Source organism: Chiloscyllium plagiosum, unplaced genomic scaffold (genome assembly GCF_037043375.1).
Source record: "Chiloscyllium plagiosum isolate Xiang-an unplaced genomic scaffold, Cpla_swu_hap1 HiC_scaffold_15, whole genome shotgun sequence".
Classification (NCBI taxonomy): domain Eukaryota; kingdom Metazoa; phylum Chordata; class Chondrichthyes; order Orectolobiformes; family Hemiscylliidae; genus Chiloscyllium; species Chiloscyllium plagiosum.
The window spans coordinates 29,922,493-29,941,138 of record NW_028270153.1 but is presented as its reverse complement, the minus strand read 5'-3'; the positions used below and the strand labels follow the sequence as shown (position 1 = coordinate 29,941,138).

The 18,646-nt window shown below is 41.2% G+C and overlaps 1 protein-coding gene across 2 annotated transcripts in view; it reads right to left on the bottom strand.

Moving 5' to 3' along the window:
- The window catches only part of nol4lb (nucleolar protein 4-like b), a 521,420-nt gene that overhangs the window by 236,406 nt on the left and 266,368 nt on the right, over window positions 1–18,646 (bottom strand). For both annotated transcript variants that reach the window (XM_087994840.1, XM_087994841.1), the window contains one exon: window positions 10,269–10,410. In XM_087994840.1, coding sequence (XP_087850966.1) covers window positions 10,269–10,410 — 142 coding nt within the window. The remainder of the gene's footprint in view (window positions 1–10,268; window positions 10,411–18,646) is intronic.

Sequence of the window (18,646 nt, the reverse complement as noted above, 5' to 3'; positions counted from 1 at the left end):
GTCGATTAGCTGAGGTAAATAACTTCGGTTTAATCCTTATTGAGATGCCGAGGATCTGGTTCATGTGTAGAACATAGAACATAGAACATTACAGCGCAGTACAGGTCCTTCGGCCCTCGATGTTGTGCCGACCTATCATACCATATATGTGGGCTTAATAATGTAACCACGCAAAAGCGCCAATTAGCTAAAGCCCAATTGGACTTCAAAACAGGCACTGCGACTGGCTTTATCATTGGAAAATACAGCAAGTCGAGCATATGAGTTACTGAGCAACCGGTCCGACTGAGCTTAGGGAATGACACTTAGTGAAGGCAATTGCATAGCCACATTCAGGACATATCAAGAACAGTGTGATTCTAAGTCAGTCTGGACTCCAACCCCTAAGTTTGTGCAAGACCACATCTAGATTGAGAATCTATTCAAGAGAACCATTACAGATTAAGGTTACAACTTAGTTCTGGTCTCTTACATGAAGCAATTGGTTCAGGTACCACTCATTGCAGTGAAAGGCTCGGGCCCAAGCTTGGTCGGGTGAAACTGGTTGAGAGCAATTCACAGAGATTGGCTCAACATTTTTCTGATTAGAAAATGGCTGCCTGGGAGATCCAAGATGGCGGCGTCCCAGCTGAAAATGTGTTGCTGGAAAAGCGCAGCAGGTCAGACAGCATCCAAGGAACAGGAGAATCAATGTTTCGGGCATAAGCCTTTCTTCAGGAATGAGGAAAGTGTGTCCAGCAGGCTAAGATAAAAGGTAGGGAGGAGGGACTTGGGGGAGGGACTTTGGAAATGCGATAGGTGGAGGGAGGTCAAGGTGAGGGTGATAGGCCGGAGTGGAGTGGGGGCGGAAAGGTCAGGAAGATGATTGCAGGTTAGGAAGGCGGTACTGAGTTCGAGGGATTTGACTGAGACAAGGTAGGGGGAGGGGAAATGAGGAAACTGGTGAAATCTGAGTTGATCCCTTGTGGTTGGAGGGTTCCCAGGCAGAAGATGAGGCGCTCTTCCTCCAACCGTCGTGTTGCCATGGTCTGGCGATGGAGGAGTCCAAGGACTGCATGTCCTTGGTGGAGTGGGAAGGGGAGTTAAAGTGTTGGGCTACGGTGTTGTTGGTCCGGGTGTCCCAGAAGTGTTCTCTGAAACATTCCGCAAGTAGGTGGCCTGTCTCCCCAATATAGAGGAGGCCACATCGGGTGCAGCGGATGCAATAGATGATGTGTGTGGAGGTGCAGGTGAATTTGTGGCGGATATGGAAGTAGCGGACACTTCCATATCCGCCACAAATTCACCTGCACCTCCACACACATCATCTATTGCATCCGCTGCACCCGATGTGGCCTCCTCTATATTGGGGAGACAGGCCGCCTACTTGCGGAATGTTTCAGAGAACACTTCTGGGACACCCAGACCAATCAACCCAACCACCCCGTAGCCCAACACTTTAATTCCCCCTCCCACTCCACCAAGGACATGCAGGTCCTTGGACTCCTCCATCCCCAGACCATGGCAACACGACGGTTGGAGGAAGAGCGCCTCATCTTCTGCCTGGGAACCCTCCAACCACAAGGGATGAACTCAGATTTCTCCAGTTTCCTCATTTCCCCTCCCCCCACCTTGTCTCAGTCAAATCCCTCGAACTCAGCACCGCCTTCCTAACCTGCAATCATCTTCCTGACCTTTCCGCCCCCACCCCACTCCGGCCTATCACCCTCACCTTGACCTCCCTCCACCTATCGCATTTCCAAAGTCCCTCCCCCAAGTCCCTCCTCCCTACCTTGGATGCTGCCTGACCTGCTGCGCTTTTCCAGCAACACATTTTCAGCTCTGATCTCCAGCATCTGCAGTCCTCATTTTCATCTCTATAGTGCTCCTCCCAAGACTTGGGCAAAGTGGGCCACCTGCCTCTACCACACTTACCAAATCATTTAAAATAATTTTTACTTAATGTAATTAGTTACTCAGTACTAAATTTAAACCGTCTAGTCTCCTGTAAAAATGACTAGGGGGAAAGGAGCCCGCAGTTCTCAGCAGGCAGGAGCCCCTCCTCCACCCTCCCTAGCTGCAGCAGAGGGGTCCGCAGCCGCCCCGGGGGACTTACCTGCGGTGGCGAGCCTCGTGGAAGTAATCTCCAAACTTGACGCGAAGATTGCCGCCTTCATCGAGGAATCCCAGAGCCGATGAAATGTACTCTCGGTCGCGCTGCAAAAGCACGACTGAGACATCGAGGAAATCGAGCGCCGTCGGAGGGGCGGAGCTAAAGGCCGCGACCTCCAAGACTATAGCAGAATCGGCCGCGATCAGGTCCGGACTTTTGAACAGCGAGTCCGGACCTTAGAAAAATCACATTGACGATCTCAAGAATCGAGGTCGTCGAAAAAATATTCGTTTGCTGGGCCTTCCCGAACAGGAAGAGGAAGGTCAGCTTACAGCGTTTCTCGAGCAGTGGCTTCCACAGCTTTTAAATCTGGAGGCTGGATCACGCCAGGTAAGGGTGGAATGGGCCTACCGAGTTGCAGTGCGCGGGCCCGGCTCGAACCAGCACCCCCGCTCGGTCCTGATCCAGCTGCAGATCTACAAGGAGAGGCAGATGCTCTTGGAAGCTTCCAGAAATCTTGGGAAAGATCCCCAAGCCATAATTTATAAAGGATCCAAGATTATGTTATTCCAGGACTTTTCCCCAGCTTTGGTCCAAAAGAGGAAGGCGTTTGACGAAGCGAAGAAGCGTTTAAGGAACTTTAACATTCAGTACCCCTTGCGCTACCCAGCTATGCTATGCTTCAGCCATGAAGGCTCCGTGTACAACCTCGGATCGCCGGAGAAGGCCAAGGAATTTTTGGACTCTCTTAGATAAGTTATAAGAGTTACCCTCATAGCCCTACACACGGATGAAAAAAAAACCACCAATTCGACTAGGACAACATATCTATCCTGGGACAGGCTAAGCAAAGACATGCCAGAGAATTCCTAGAGGCCTGGCACTCCAACCACAACGCCATAAACAAACACATAGATCTAGATACCATCTATCAACCCCTCAGAAAACGAACAGGAAATGACATCACAACAAACCCCAGGAACCCCATACAGGAGAAAGATATAAATAGAAAGCAGGAGACAACAGCTTCGCTTCACTTGGAGGTCGCCACTGATGATGTTACCTAGCCAGGTAATGAAACGTCTGGATATCAAACCTACAGCTCAGCGAGCAAAGCTACACCCTAAACCTCAACCTGAGCTACAAACCTTCACAAACCATGCAAAAAAAAGTTATTTGATGTTGTTTTGCCCTCCCCCCACCCCAGTTTACCCCCTCTTTTCCTTCCATTCATTACCTTACTGTTTAATATTATCTCCGGGGAGTGGGGAGAGGGGTTTATTTATTTGTTCTTCACTTATCGATTTCTCCCCCCCTTTTTTTAAATATATATATAGGCCGGGGGGCCTAGTTAATGTAGGTGGGGGGAGGTGGTTACCATATCCTATTTTATCTGTGTCTTTAGAGCGGGGTTGTTTTCCCCTGTTATTTTGTATTGCTATATTTAATTATTATTTGTTGAGACTGTAATTTTACAGTTATAGATGTTCATACATGGTATTAACATAAGCAAATATATCCAGGTGTTGGTGTAGGTGGGAGGTAGGGTACTCATTGTTAACTCTAGCTCAGTAGTATATTTGAATTTTCTTTATCCTATTGTGGGGTGCCTGGGTCAAGGGTGGGGCACTGGTTGGGAGAGGATATGATGGGCTTTTGGAAAGGAAGTGATGCCCCCTGGGAATAAGGGGGAAGATCTCCGTTTAAATACGTTTTATATTTTTTTATTTAGAAATAGTTTTTTATTATAGTGATCTCAGTGTATTGAAGAGCCTTTATTTTTGTGCTAACCACTGAGCACGGTGGCTCAGTGGTTAGCACTGCTACCTCACAGCACCAGGGTCCCAGGTTCGATTCCAGCCTCAAGCAACTATCTGTGTGGAGTTTGCACATTCTCCCCGTGTCTGCGTGGGTTTCCTCCGAGTGCTCCGGTTTCCTCCCACAGTCCAAAGATGTGCAGGTCAGGTGAATTGGCCATGCTAAATTGCCCATAGTGTCAGGTGCATTAGTCAGAGGGAAATGGGTCTGAGTGGGTTACCCTTCAGAGGGTCGGTGTGGACTGGTTGGGCCAAAGGGCCTGTTTCCACACTGTAGGGAATCTAATCTAATCTAATATGCTCTATGCTCGGGATGTTTTGGATAGAGTTTCTTCTCCCGAGGGGTAATTATGGTTGATCAGTCGATTAAATGGTGCACCTGGAATATCACGGGGAGTAATTCACCAATCAAAAAGGAAGAAAATATTATCAAACCTCAAGAAAGAAAGGGTTGATATAGCTCTCCTACAGGAGACACACTTATTGGATAAAGAACACTTGAAATTACGACAGGGTAGAGATTATTTTCCATTCTCTCTTTCTGTGAAAGGAAAAGTATTCTGGTAAACTGGGTGGATGAGGGCCCTCATGGACTTTCAAATTGGCACAGAATAATTATGGAATATATTCCCCCTGACTTCCTTACAAATATGGTGCACCAAAAAAAAACAAATTATTCCATAAAATATGGCAGCCCTTCTTGAATTACACAAATACAGATATTTCAGTCATCCTAACAAGGGCTTTTATTTAATTGAGATGGTGGACCTGGCTGGTCCAGGGCCCCTTGGGAGAGGAATCCCGCACAAATACGGGTTTTGTTGTGATCCGATGTTAACACACTCCGAGCATGTATTTCACTACTCACTATCCGTCGGTTTTTTTCACTCTTGAATAATGTAAGAGATTTAATCATACACTCTGGTTAGTTGTAGGCTAGATGAGTAGTTAGTTGAGTTTTGATTTTTTTCTCTCTCGGTATTTCTTTTTTTTTCCGTTTGATAGATTTTGGTTATTATTTATATAAGATATAATTGTATATCAATGTTTATACTTGGCTTTTTTTATTTTTCTTTTGTAAACTTGTAAAAACACTTTAAATTTTCAATAAAAATATCTATTAAAAAAAGAAAATGGCTGCCTGAGTATAGTGCTAATTGAGTACCTGAAAATCTTTCAGGAAGGTCGAGGGATTATCAAAAGAGCCAAGGCCACCTGGCATGTTGACCAGAAAGCAATTCCATAATTCTGCAAGGCCTGCCCAATGCCATTTGCCTTATGGGCCAAAGTAGAGGCAGAAATTGAAAAGCGAAGGAATCAAACCAGTCCAGTTTCCAGAATAGGCAGCACCGGTTGTACCAATTTTGAAGCACAATGGATCAGTTTGCCATTGTGGGGATTTTAAACAAATGGTAAATTGCTTTTCATAGCTGGATAAATACCAAATCCCTCACAGAGTGTTTATATGCAAAGCTGACAGGGTGTGGCTGTCCGTCACAAAGATGGACACAAGCAATGCGTACTTGCAACTGCGGTTAGATGAGGATTCCCAGACGTATGCCACAATTAATATCCATAAGGGTTTATACGAGACCGTCATTTGGGGTATCGTCAGCTTGTGCAATGTTTTAGGAGACAATGAAGAACATTTTAAATTAGATTAGATTCCGTTCAGTGTGGAAACAGGCCTTCCGGCCCAACAAGTCCACACCGACCTTCTGAAGAGCAATCCACCCAGTCCCATTCCCCTACATTTAGTCCTGACTAATGCACCTAGTATTATGGGCAATTTAGCTTGGCCAATTCACCTAACCTGCACACCTTTGGACTGCGGGAGGAAACCAGAGCACCCGGAGGAAACCCACGCAGACACGGGGAGAATGTGCAAACTCCACACAGACAGTTGCCCAAGGCGGGAATTGAACCTAGGTCTCTGGCACTGTGAGGCAGCAGTGCTAACCACTGAGCCACCATGCCGCCCCATTTTGCAAGGTCCAGCCCAGGTCGCTAAAGAAGGGAAAATATATGTTCCTGGCACCTCAATTACCTATTTGAGCTACAGAGTCGACAAGATAAGGTTACATCTGTCGGAAGATGAAGTGTGGGCAATCCAAGGTGCCCTGCCTCCCATATCTGCACTGGAGCTCAGGTCTTTTCTTGAGCTGGTGAATTATTATGAAAGTTTTTTTTAGATTAGATTAGATTACATATAGTGTGGAAACAGGCCCTTCGGCCCAACAAGTCCACACTGACCCTCTGAACAGCAACCCACCCAGACCCATTCCCCCACATTTACCCCTTCACCTAACACTACAAGCAATTTAGCATGGCCAATTCATCTCACCTGCACATCTTTAGACTGTGGGAGAAAACTGGTACACCCGGAGGAAACCCACACAGACACGGGGAGAATGTGCAAACTCCACACAGACAGTTGCCCGAGGAGGGATTTGAACCCGGGTCTCTGGCGCTGTGAGGCAGCAGTGCCACCGTGCCGCCCGGGTAGCTGATATGTTGTATATAAGTCCTAAACCCTTCAATTAGATTCCAGTCTGTAACTCATTCCTGGGGATCTGTTATTGGATCTGTGAAGTAATCCTTGTTAGGTGTTAGACTGAAGACAAGATAAACTAAACGGTCAAATGTTACACTGGGAGCAGGAACACAGAAAGCTGCTGGTTCATTTCTGTTCTGTTACATATCTCCAAGTTTCAGATTGGGGCTGAATTTCTGTCACAATGGGGAAAGTCTCAAAAGCCGTTTACTGTCCTGCAAGAATGCATCATCAAAACATGAATTCCCTTGCAAGATAGGAAATGGAGACAGCTCTTTGAAGGTGTTTGTATCTTTGTGTGTGTGAGATTCTGTGTGTCTGTGAATGTCTGTTCATGTGTGATTCTGTGTGCATGTTCAATATTAAATATTTTCAAACTGTATTGATGTTGCCAGTCTCTCTTGCTTTTCCTTATTTATAAACTCAATGTCATCGCTGTGCTGATATAAAATGGTGGCTGTCGACAAATCTAAGATGTCTGCCTGACTGATTTGTGTCAGGAATACTTTCAGCAAGGGAGAGGGGGCAATGTGTCAAAAGCCATTTCCATTCATTGATGCTAGCAGAGATAGGAACTGGAGTCAGCTCTTTGAAGAGGATTAAAATGCAAATCCCAAAACCTTGTTTACAGTGAGTACAGAGAGACAATGTGACATTCCAGTAAGGTCTGCCTTACTTTCCAAGCTCCTTACATACATAACTTGGCCTCAATCCTGGCATCTTTTTTATCAACTCTTAAAAAAAGGGTCAGCCTTGGAAATGGTTGTGTAGTCAAGCCATAACTTTCAGGGAAATGAAGTAACAGCTATGATCCTTTAAGGAGTTTGGCACACTATGATCCTAAGCGAGATCTGGCATTGACATGTGATGCCATCTTATACAGCATTGGGTAGTGTTGGCTCATTGTGGCCCAATGGAGAGGAATGCCCAATAACATATGCATCCATGGCTATGGCTAATGCAGAGTGTAAATATACCCAGATAGAAAAGAAAGGTTTGGTGGTCATATCTGGAGTCAGGAAGTTCCACCAATACCTTTATGAACACAAATTTGCAATAATAACAGACCACAAACCTCTACTAGGTGTACTTAAAGAGGACAAGGCAATGCCACCCATAGCTTCAGACCAAATTCAGTGGTGGGCTCTAATATCAAAGTGCGTACAACTATAAATTGGAACAACATCTGAGAGACCAAGTAGTGAATGCCAATGCATTGAGCTGCCTCCTGCTAGCAGATAATTGCCAGGAGTGCCATCACTGCAAGAGTCTAGAATGCCTTTAAATTTTCTGGACACACTTCCAGTCACAGCTGACAGTATCCAACTATGGAGGGTGATGGGGAAAATTATAGGGCTGTCACAACCAAAATTGAAACTTTTTGCACCCAGAGAGACCAGAACACAGTAGTGGACAACATATTATTATAGGAAGCAAGAGTGAGTCTCCCAAGCAAAGGTCGCTGCCAGATTCTGGCTGAACTACATCTGAGTCATCCCAGGCTCTCCAAAATGAGAATGTTGGCGAGAAGTTATGCCTGACACAGCATGCAGACACAGCTGTGTTGGCAGTCCCCAGAATGCCAACAAGGACAAAAATTACTGCCAGCAGCACCCCACATTTGTGGGAATGGCCAGTAAATCCTGAACTTGATTACACATCAACTATGCAGGTTGTTGTATGGACTTAATGTTCTTAGTCATTTTATATGCCCACTCAAAGTGGTTGGACATGCATATAGTTCATTCATCAAACATGGGAACAACAGCTGAAAACATTGCGCATATCTTTTGCATTACATGCACGTCTGTAAGTTTCGGTCACAGATAACAGGCCATCACTTACTTGCAAGGAATTTCAGTAATCCCTAAAGTCGAATGGGATTCAACATAAAAGGACAGCTCCACGCCATCCATCTTTCAATGGCCCGGCATAAACACCAATCCAACTTTGAAGGCAGGCTTAAAGAAATTGCTTACAGCTTTGCTAGATACCAAAATGTCCTGGTTCCCATTTGATTATAGGAACAACACTCATGGGGTGGGGTGCGGTGGAGTGAACTCCACCAAGCGAGAGAGACATTTACTGTGGGAGATAAGGTTTGGTGTAGGGACCAGGGAAAAGGACCTGCATTGGCAAGCTTGGTCATTGCAAGATCAGGACCAGTGACATATAAAGTACAAGTAGGAGCAACAGCTTTGGTCAAGTACTTGGACAATATGAAAGCCACAACTTCTCAAATGGTGCAGGAGCAAAACATTCAGACACTCAGAGTTGGCTCTGAGAGGGATGGACCAGTGTGAAGGACTTTCCACATATAAATACAAGGTGAGTTGGTGACAGGATACTAACTTCTGTGGAGTTATTTCACCATGATTGAAGTAGGCTTGACAGTAAACCATTCAAAAGGACTCAAGTATCCTTAACTGGTCTTGGTTACGTAAAAGATTATCAAGTATATCAAGAAAGGGGGGGATGTCATAGAGATTTATAAAATTCTAACAGAACTAGACAAGGCAAATGCAGGGAGGATGTTCCCAATTGGGTCGCATCAGAGGATCTGAGGATTCGGAGTGGACCATTTAGGACAGAGAGGGGGAGACATTTCTTCACCCAAAGAGTGGTGAGCCTGTGGATTTCATCACAACAGGAAGTAGTTGATGCCAAAACATTGAATGCATTCAAGATCACTTGAAGTGAATGGGATCAAAGGTTATGGGGAGGAAGCAGGATTAGGCTACTGAGTTAGACGAATGGCAGAGGAGGCTCAAAGGGCCGAAGGCCTCCTCCTGCTCCTATCTTCTATGTTTCTATGTTTCTAATCCTGGAGCCAATCTCTTTCAAGGAGATCAGACTTAACATCACACAAGAAGGCAGTGCTGAGTCAATCATTAGACAACTAGAATGTGTGGGTTTGTGAACTTCTTGAAGAGGTCTAAAGCCACTGTAAAGTTTTAACATTTTACCTGGCTCAGAAAGTAACAATACTTTCATTTGAAAATATCCCTACATCCCTCAAAAAAAATCTTTGCTTCCAAGAACCCTGCTTCTTTTAGAAATGTACTTATAAAACTACAGAAAATATGTTTCAAATTCAATTAACCATGTGCCATGTTTTAAGAAATGTCTACAAAAAGGAAAGAGGATTAAAAAAAACTGATCATTTTTCCTTCACACGGTGAGTTAATTCTAATATATTTTTCAACAAAAAAAGTCCTATATCTTGAGCAAGGTAGCAGAGGTAGAGGATAAAAAAAAGAAATATTTGAATGCAACAGAATTTATTTTATGTTCGCCATGGTTCAGTGACAGCATTCCTGCCTTTGCGTCAAATAGTCATAGCTTTCAAAGATTTGAGTACCAGTATTCCAGACTGACATTTCAATGTAGTACAGGGGAAGTGTGAAGGTACACTTTATGGATAAAATATTAAACTGATGCCTCATCTTCTCTCAAGATCATGTGTAACCACTGAGAAAACAGAAGAGACTTTTCTCAGTATCCCGGATAGCATTTGTCCAATAGTCAAAATTATAAGAACAGACTATCTAATCAAATAACATAACGCTATATTTGGAGCCTTGCAGTGTACAAATTGGCTGCTGTATTCCCTAACACTACAACAGTGACTGCACTTTGAAATAACTAATTGCTTTGAAAAGCCCTGCAAAGACTATAAAATTGCAAGTATTTTTCTTTTTTTTCATACACGAGGCAATATCCATATTAAATAACCACAAAAATGTTTCGCAATAATCCTAGTTTCTTGCTTTATTTTATTATTTAATTTTAATTTTACACTTACCATATTCCTGGTTATGCAGATTCTGTGGACTGTGCATTCTTTCTTCTTGACTGGGACTTAAATCAGAGTTCATACACTGGTCAGCTGAAATCCATGTGGCGTCACTCATATCAAAATCATCGCTGCTCACTGAACTTTCATCCTGCAAGAGAAAATTCACTCATGACAACCAACATCTAGTAATTAAATTCAGTTATAATTCACTAAATGTTGTCAGCACTCAATGGCACGGCCAGGCAGAAACAGTATCTGAAAATGCACATGGAGTGAAAAGGCAACCATGAGTATGTAGATTCACATACTACTCTGTAAAAGTCCTGCTAGCACAAATAATCTGGTTTCTTGAACAATGCAGCATTGGGATTTGTCATAAGCTATTCATCAAGAATGCGAAGTGTCACTTAAGTATGGGGCTGGGTGGGAAGTAAGGGACAAAATACCTCAGAAAGTGGGAGGAGATTGAAATCAGTGCTTCTGTAATCTACTTGTAGTTAAAAAACTGCTTCTATAAGCTGCCGAGAAAAGTAGGTGAATCTTACAAGGGGACAGACAACACCGCCCATGCTCCCATTAGAAAAGTTGGTCCTGAGTGACTGACTTTAGGAATAGTTGTCACATAGCAATTGGAACTCCCGGCCATCAGGGAATGGAAATCTGTCCTCAAGCACTGCCAGTCAATCTGATTGACTAGTAGCTGAGTAGTCCCAGCAGGGGACCAAACCAAATGTTGTCTCAAGGAAGAAAATCCATAGACGCCTGATTTGCAGATTAGTCAGATCTTTTGGTAGGGGAGCAATTATCAACTTAAGGGAGGGTAAAGTAGGTGTTCTGGGACTAAGTAGGACTAAGAGTGGGCTGGCTCCTTCTTTCCACCTTTCTGAGCCACATATTTTATTGTGGCAGAGGTAGAAACAGGCCATTAAAATACTCAATAGGCTTAAAGATGGGCAGGTTAGCAAACACCATACCCAAACAGATGTTAGCTCATGGATGTAGGCTGTTCAGGGAGGCAATAGGCTAACTATTCATTCTACTTTCTGTGTTTCTGTATGTTTACTAATTACAGCTCTGCCTATAAATACTCAACATATTGATCTCACTGTTTTAAAAAAATACATTTACTTGCAAGTACTTTACATTCCCTACAGCGTTTCAACAAGATATTTCCAAACAATGTCAAAGCAATTTGCTGGCTTAAATAGCTTGGCTAAGTCTTTCATAACCCCTCCTTAACTCTCAAAATTCCATTCACATTGAAAATGTAATATTACAAGATTAGAACTTTAAAAAAAGAATCTTTCAATGTAATATTACTTAATCTTATTTCTTGAGAAGAAATATGTTCTCAAGGGTAAGATGAATATACAAATAGTACCAAGCTAGACATTCTCATGTCTCTTAAATGTCTTATGACCTCAGACATCTCAAAGGACATTTCAAGAAACTGATATAATATATACATTTCAAAAGTGCAATTTTTAAATTGCTGCAGTTTCAATCATTCAACGAATCCTAAAGGTACCTTACAGCTTACAACATGGAGGATTCAACTGGTTTACTTATTGCCACCATTACCCCTTTTTCTATGTAAATGATGACAGACATTAGTGTTCTGAGAACAAGCCTCTCTGGAGACAGGTTAGAAAGACTTCAAGAATCTTCATATAAATTATGCATCTGATCTGTTCTAGTGGTATTTATGCTTAGGTTGCTATGGTAATACAATGGCTGTATGTAAGTGGATATCACAAGACCCATTTCCAAAGCAGCAAAATTCACAATAGTTACGCAAAATCAAATCTTAAAGTTTTTCATTACTAAAGTGAGAATGTAACAATTAAGATGATTGGCTTGTAACCATACTTATGGATTTGCATTCGAAGGCTGGCTCACTCCAATCTATAAACTACAATTGTAATTGTTCAGCTTTTGAACCAGGTGCGAGAAAGCTCACCTCACAAATGCAAGAAAATCACTTCAAAATAAAAGGGAAAATTCAGCAGTGCATATCCTACAAATGCAACACTTTGCACTGCTTATGATTCTTCACTTCCACTAGACTGAAGGCTTAACAGTCCCAAAAGAAAGAAAAATACGGAAAACATACAAAGAAAATAAAGAAGTTCCTGTCACTGTTTGGGATTTGAGTTGATTGTTTAAAATGGTTGAGATCTGCTGAATGTCATCCATTGAACATTAAAACGAAGGACGTCTTCTAGCCAGTTTCTACAGTACAGAACTACCCTCTCATCCTCCTCTCCCTGATTTACTGCCTCCATGCATTAGGATTATGCCAAAATCCTGGAAAACGTAAGTCATTTTCAGTGATTTGTCAGCTTAATCTAGATAAAGGCAGACATAGATGATGAAATTATCTCAATTAGCATTGAGATGATAATCATTCAAAAACAGCTTCATTAAATAGGATGTGTTGTTCACATGCTGAACATCTTGAAACAACTGTTCACCTCAGAGCTCTGTTACAGCAGGAGACTCACAGGAGGACAGCAGAAACGTCCTCAAAACATCAATGAATGGATCAAGCATCCTCACCAATTTACAGGAGCTTTGAGTTATAAACAACCAAGGCTGAAAAGATTCATTTCGGAAAGCACTAAAAACATTGAGAGACTTCTTCAGCGACACACAAAGGTGAAGTCAGGGGTGCAAGATAGCACACACTCCTTACCTGCTTGCACATGGCAGTCCTCAGGTCATGCAGTGGACTTACCAGCCATCTCAGGACCCATCAAACCAAAGTGGAAGCAATTCATCCTCAATTGTAAGGGACTGCCCTAGGAAGATTTAAGTTTACAAGACTTGGGCCACTTACAAAGAACATCCAAACTTTGTCACATTTGACAATGCCCTGCTCGACTCATAAACCATTACTTAAATCCAAAGGAAGTAATACTTAATAACTGACTAAGATTCAAATCCATTCTGTGGTAGTTAATAGAACATAAAATATTAAAGAAGGCATAGTGAGGAAAAGAAAAATAACTGTACTATCCTTATTGAAATTACTCACAAGGTTGTTCGATCAGGTAACTCATTAAATATTTTAGCATGCTGAAGACATTGTCTTGAAAAAAATCTCACAGTATATCAATTTCCTCAGCATGTCAACATACTACAGACTTCCTCTAATAAAATACACTATCTGCTAATTGACATTTACTGTTAATTACAGGGGAGGTGATGGTCTTGTGGTATTATCACTAGACTATTAATCCACAGATCCAGGTAATGTCCTGGGGACCTGGGTTTGAAACCCACCACGGCAGATGGGGGCATATGAAGTCAATAAATAATCTGGGATTAAGAGTCTAACGATGACCATGAAACTATTGCCAATTGTCAGGAAAAACCAATCTGGTTCACTAATGTCCTTTAGGGAAGAAAATATGCTCTGCTAACATGCTTACACAATCTCAAAACATTATCTGTAAGCAGATGCATGGTTTGCAGATACTAGTGCATGTATGCAAACATCCCAATTCATTAGGTATCATTAACAACAATCTTGTCCCAGTCACAGCTAGCGAATGCATTCTTGACATCAAAACTGTGAAAGAAAACTCCTCCATACACTGCTTGTCAGATTACCACTGCTCTTAACTTTTCATTCAGAATCAGTCCAAAACTCAATATAATTCAGGGGCAGAATTAACATAACAGGAATTCTTGAAATTATTAGGATTGTTTGAATTATTCTACAGCTCACTTGTGTTCTGTGGCTTGTTAAGTTAATTCTGTGAACGATTCAATTCAAGCACCCATCTTATTTCAAGGGTTATCCTTGAATTTTTCCTTCTTCTGGTCTCTCACATCATCAACGTCCTATAGCAGAAAAACAAGTAGCTGGCCTACTCCCACACTTCCTTTGTCCTAATTTAAAATGTTCATGACAGCGTACCCTCACATTTATTCTTTACGTTTCCTTGAACACTAGTACAAAGCATAGGTGCTCTACTCAGTTCTCCCTCAAGATAATAGGAAAATAATTAGACATTTCATGCAGTGGGTGAATAAAAACTAAAATAAAAGCAGAAAACGGTCAGCAGGCCAGATAGCATGTATCAAGAGAGAACCAGAGTTAATTTTCAGGTGATGATCTATCATCAAAGATAGGATAAGTTAGAGATTTAGGTAATAGAAGTAAAAGGAGAACAAAAGAGATAATTTGTGATACGCTGGAAGGCAGGAGAGATTAACCAAAAAAAAGTATGTTGCAGAGGCAAAGGGAGTGGTAATGAATAAATAAAAAAGAAACAATAAAGCATGCCTGCAGAAGTGAGAGTGGCAGATTCAAGAAGATCTGTTGTCCATCAGCGAAAAGAGGCATAACAACAAAACCAGTAAGGACAAAAGCAGCAAGGAAAGGCAAAGATTAGTGTGACAGAAGGATAAAACATGCTGCAGTCTCTGCGTATCTTGTGCTTGCAAAGGTGCTAAAGAGAGGGGGAAGAATGAGTTGGGGGTAGGTGGGGGCGATTGAGAAATAGATCGGGATATCATGGACATCATATTCCTTTCAAAACGCTGAACATGGAAGAGAAGATAGTCGCATCATGCTGGAAGTGACCAATATAGTGGACAATCATCTGCTGAATGCAGATGATGAATTGCTGCCCTATTATAGTTCTAGGAGAGTAGGGAAGTAGTGACAACAAAATGTATGAAAAGGAACGGAAACAGTCAGAGCCTTGTTAATCATATTGGGTGGGGAGGGGGTGGATTTCTGCTTGAGAAAAAAGGAAGACATATCAGAAGTATTAAAGATTGCATTCCATCATAGGTGTGACAGAGACAAGGAAAATGACAACATGGAATAGAGTTCTTCCAGGAAATACAGTGTGAGAAAATGTATCAAGGTAACTATAGGAATTGCTTGGATTATGGTGAATTCAAATTGATAGCTGTTCTCCAAAAATGGAGAAAGAGAAATCATGGAATAGAAACAAAGTGCTAGAAGTCTGGAGATGACCCTGTGAAGGTGAGAAGAGGATGGAATTTGGAAACAAGGTTGATTAAATTTTCCAATTCAGGGCAAGGCTTGGAAAAAACAGTGAGGAAGGTGAGCTGGGACAAAAAAAATGACCACATATCCCATTAAAACATACAAATAGCTCGGACTCTCGCAGCTTCCTATAAACTTTTAAGTGGAGTAAGTAAGTGAAGAGAAGTTGTTCAATGTGAGAACAACTTTTATCAGGCAAATGGGGATGGTGGTGGATGAGGACTAGGTGAGCCACAATTCAGTGAAGAAGTGGACACCACAGACTATCCTGGTGGGGTGTGAATGTGCAGACAAATTGGGCAAGGGTTTTAAGAATGCGATAGTTAGGGTCAGGAAGTTGCAAACTGTTAAAGGATCAGAGAACATCAAAAAGACAAATTATTTGCTCAGTATAATTTTGCTGCTTTATACAAACTTGCTGAGCATGAAGTGACCCCCATGTTTCCTACATTGCAACAGTGATGACAATTCAGTGCTTCCTTGGCTATAAAACATTCGGCACATCATGTTGTTGTGAAAAGCACTATATAAATTCATGACTTCCTCTCCTTTTTCTTTAGTTGCAAGCACTTTGAGATCCTCGGAGAACATACATGCTGCTTTTTTTTCCTGAATAACTCTAGTTAAACTTTCTCAACAGCATTCAATGAGGTACCATATTCGATATACCAACTCTCATATTGAAAAATAATTGTCTAAACAACCATTATTCTGTTAATTTCTGGTACTGCAATATCAAGACTGATTATGGTCCAATCTTTGAGCAACAGTCCTTGCCATAGATGGCTATATATTAATGGTTATGTAGAAGATTATGGATATATAAAAGACAAGCATGGATTTTGTAGATTAGCCTATATATTAACCTGACTTAAATATTTCCTCTCCAATAAGATGTAAATTACAAACAGTTAAAAACAATTTCCATTCTATCACAATGAAAATGAATGCTGATTTATTACTGACAAGTAGGTGACAACAAGATTGCACTGTGCAGTGTATACGCTGTTCAAATGATTTATTTCTTATTCTCAGTGCAAGTTAATAATATTTAAATACAGCCTACCTAATACAAAAACAAATCTGAACACGGCAAATTCAGTTTAAGGGCCAGTTACAATCATTTTATTTCATCCATTCATTTCTATTGCACTGTAATAAAGTTCTGTGAAAAACTCACATTTCCACTGTGACTCTAATTTTCAACTACTTAGTGATCAAAGGTGTGCTTTTTGTTTCTACAGCTATGTTACTTAATCAACTGTGGTAGTCCAAGTTATCATTAAAAAGTCACAGTTTTAGTAGTTTATTCAGAGAGGCAAAATAGAAAATGACCTTTGTATTATGTAACCTATTAGTGCACATTCCTCTGTGTTACTTCCTCTCATAATCTACAATTTTAAAACAGAAGCTTTATTTCACTAACCCACTAAATGTTCACATTGCTCTATGTCTCTCCTGTTTATTTTGACCTGGTGATGTCTTGTAGTATTGGCCTTAGCCTTTCACACTGGTTTCCTAATAAATTAGCCTGGATCTTCCCTCGTGAGACATCTAGCAAAATTCAGTGCACAGGAGAAAAAAGTATCACAACTAATTTATAAGATAATAAAGATATGCTTGCAGCATGCTACCAAGTTCTGGACCAATCTGTAGTCATGCAACTCTAACAAGAAAAAGTTCAACTCAGAAGCCTTTCTTTTAAAAAAGCTGTTTGTATAACTGCACCACTAGATTAGAATAACTAAAATTTAGAATCTTATGTTCAAAGAGATTGTTATATTTATACTGCTAAGTACTCAATCTCTCTATCAACATCAGCAAAATGAAGGAACTGGTCATTTATTTCAGGAGGCAGAGTGAAGGGCATGCCCCTATCTGAATCAATGGTGCTGAGGTGGAGATACGTGACAGCGTCAAGTTCATGGGAATGATGATCACCAACAATCTGTCCTGGCCCACTCATGTGGATGCGACAGTCAAGAATGTATAACAATGTCTCTACTTCTTCAGGAGATAAAAGAAATTTAGCATGTCCACAAGGCCTCTTACCAACTTTTATAGATGTACCATAGAAAGCATCCTGTCTGGATGCATCACTGCAATGATATGGAATCTGCTCTTCCCAAGACTGCAAGAAACTACAAAGAATCGTCACCAGTTCATCATGCAATCCAGCCTTCCATCCATTGACTCCAACCATACTTCCTGCTGCCTCAGGAAAGCAACCAACATAATACTCTCTTCCATCCTTTTTCATCAGGCAGAAGATATAAAAGTTTGAATGTGCATATGAATAGATTCAGGAACAGCTTCTTCCCCACTGTTGTGAGACTTTTGAACAGACCTCTCAAATGTTAGTTCTGATCTCTCTTTCTGCACCTTCTTTGCAGCTGTAACACTGTATTCTGTACTCCAATCTGCTACCCTGATGCACTTTGTGTGGTACGATCTGCTTGTATAGAATGTAAAATAACACTTTTCACTATATCTTGGTACATGTGACATCAATAAATCAATAGATGCGAAATGTATAGAAATGTCCTGAGCGACATGATAGTACAACTACATGAATACAAGTTTGCTTTCTGCATTAAAGGCTTGAAAAAAGCAGAGTACTCCCTCTCTATTTCGTAACAAGCAACAGTAAGTACTTTCCCAAAAATCTCAACCTCACAAATAAAGCATAAACACAATATAATTCCAAAAGCATTCTATTTACGTTAGAGACTGTATACATCTCATAATATTTTGCTTGTGAAGTGAAACCAAACTATAGAACAAGCAACAAATCTATTCTGCAAACAGTTTTCACAGAGAAAAAAAAACTGTTGGAAGAAGAAAAATTCTGTAACATTAAATTGTTAGATGTTTGAGAATTCTCAGACGGAATCCAATGTTAATTCTGCACTGCAACTAAGCACAAGAAGCAATTCAATATGTGTGGAAGTTATTTCCTAGTTCAAAATTATAGTTGCTTTCAGCCCAAATTGTAAACTAATTTACCTTCCTGAAACAAAATCCCTTTCCCAGTTTTCCATTATCAAATCAGTCACACATTTCCCAAAAAACTCATACAGTACACTACAAATTACCATTACAGCGTGCACTTGCAAAACCACATGTATAAATTACAGTAGCTTTCTGTCTGGGCGGCCAGTGTAAAAGTTGATGTAGCATTATACTGCACAATGTCATGTAGACGATATATTTAACAAACCCTGCGATGGGCTTGATTTGGAAAAGACAGTGGGCAAGAAATCAATTTATAAAATGAATATTCAGTAATGGATTGATGAGGCTGCAGCAGTTTGATCGATCTGTACCGTTTTCTTTTCGGTAAACGCGACAGAAT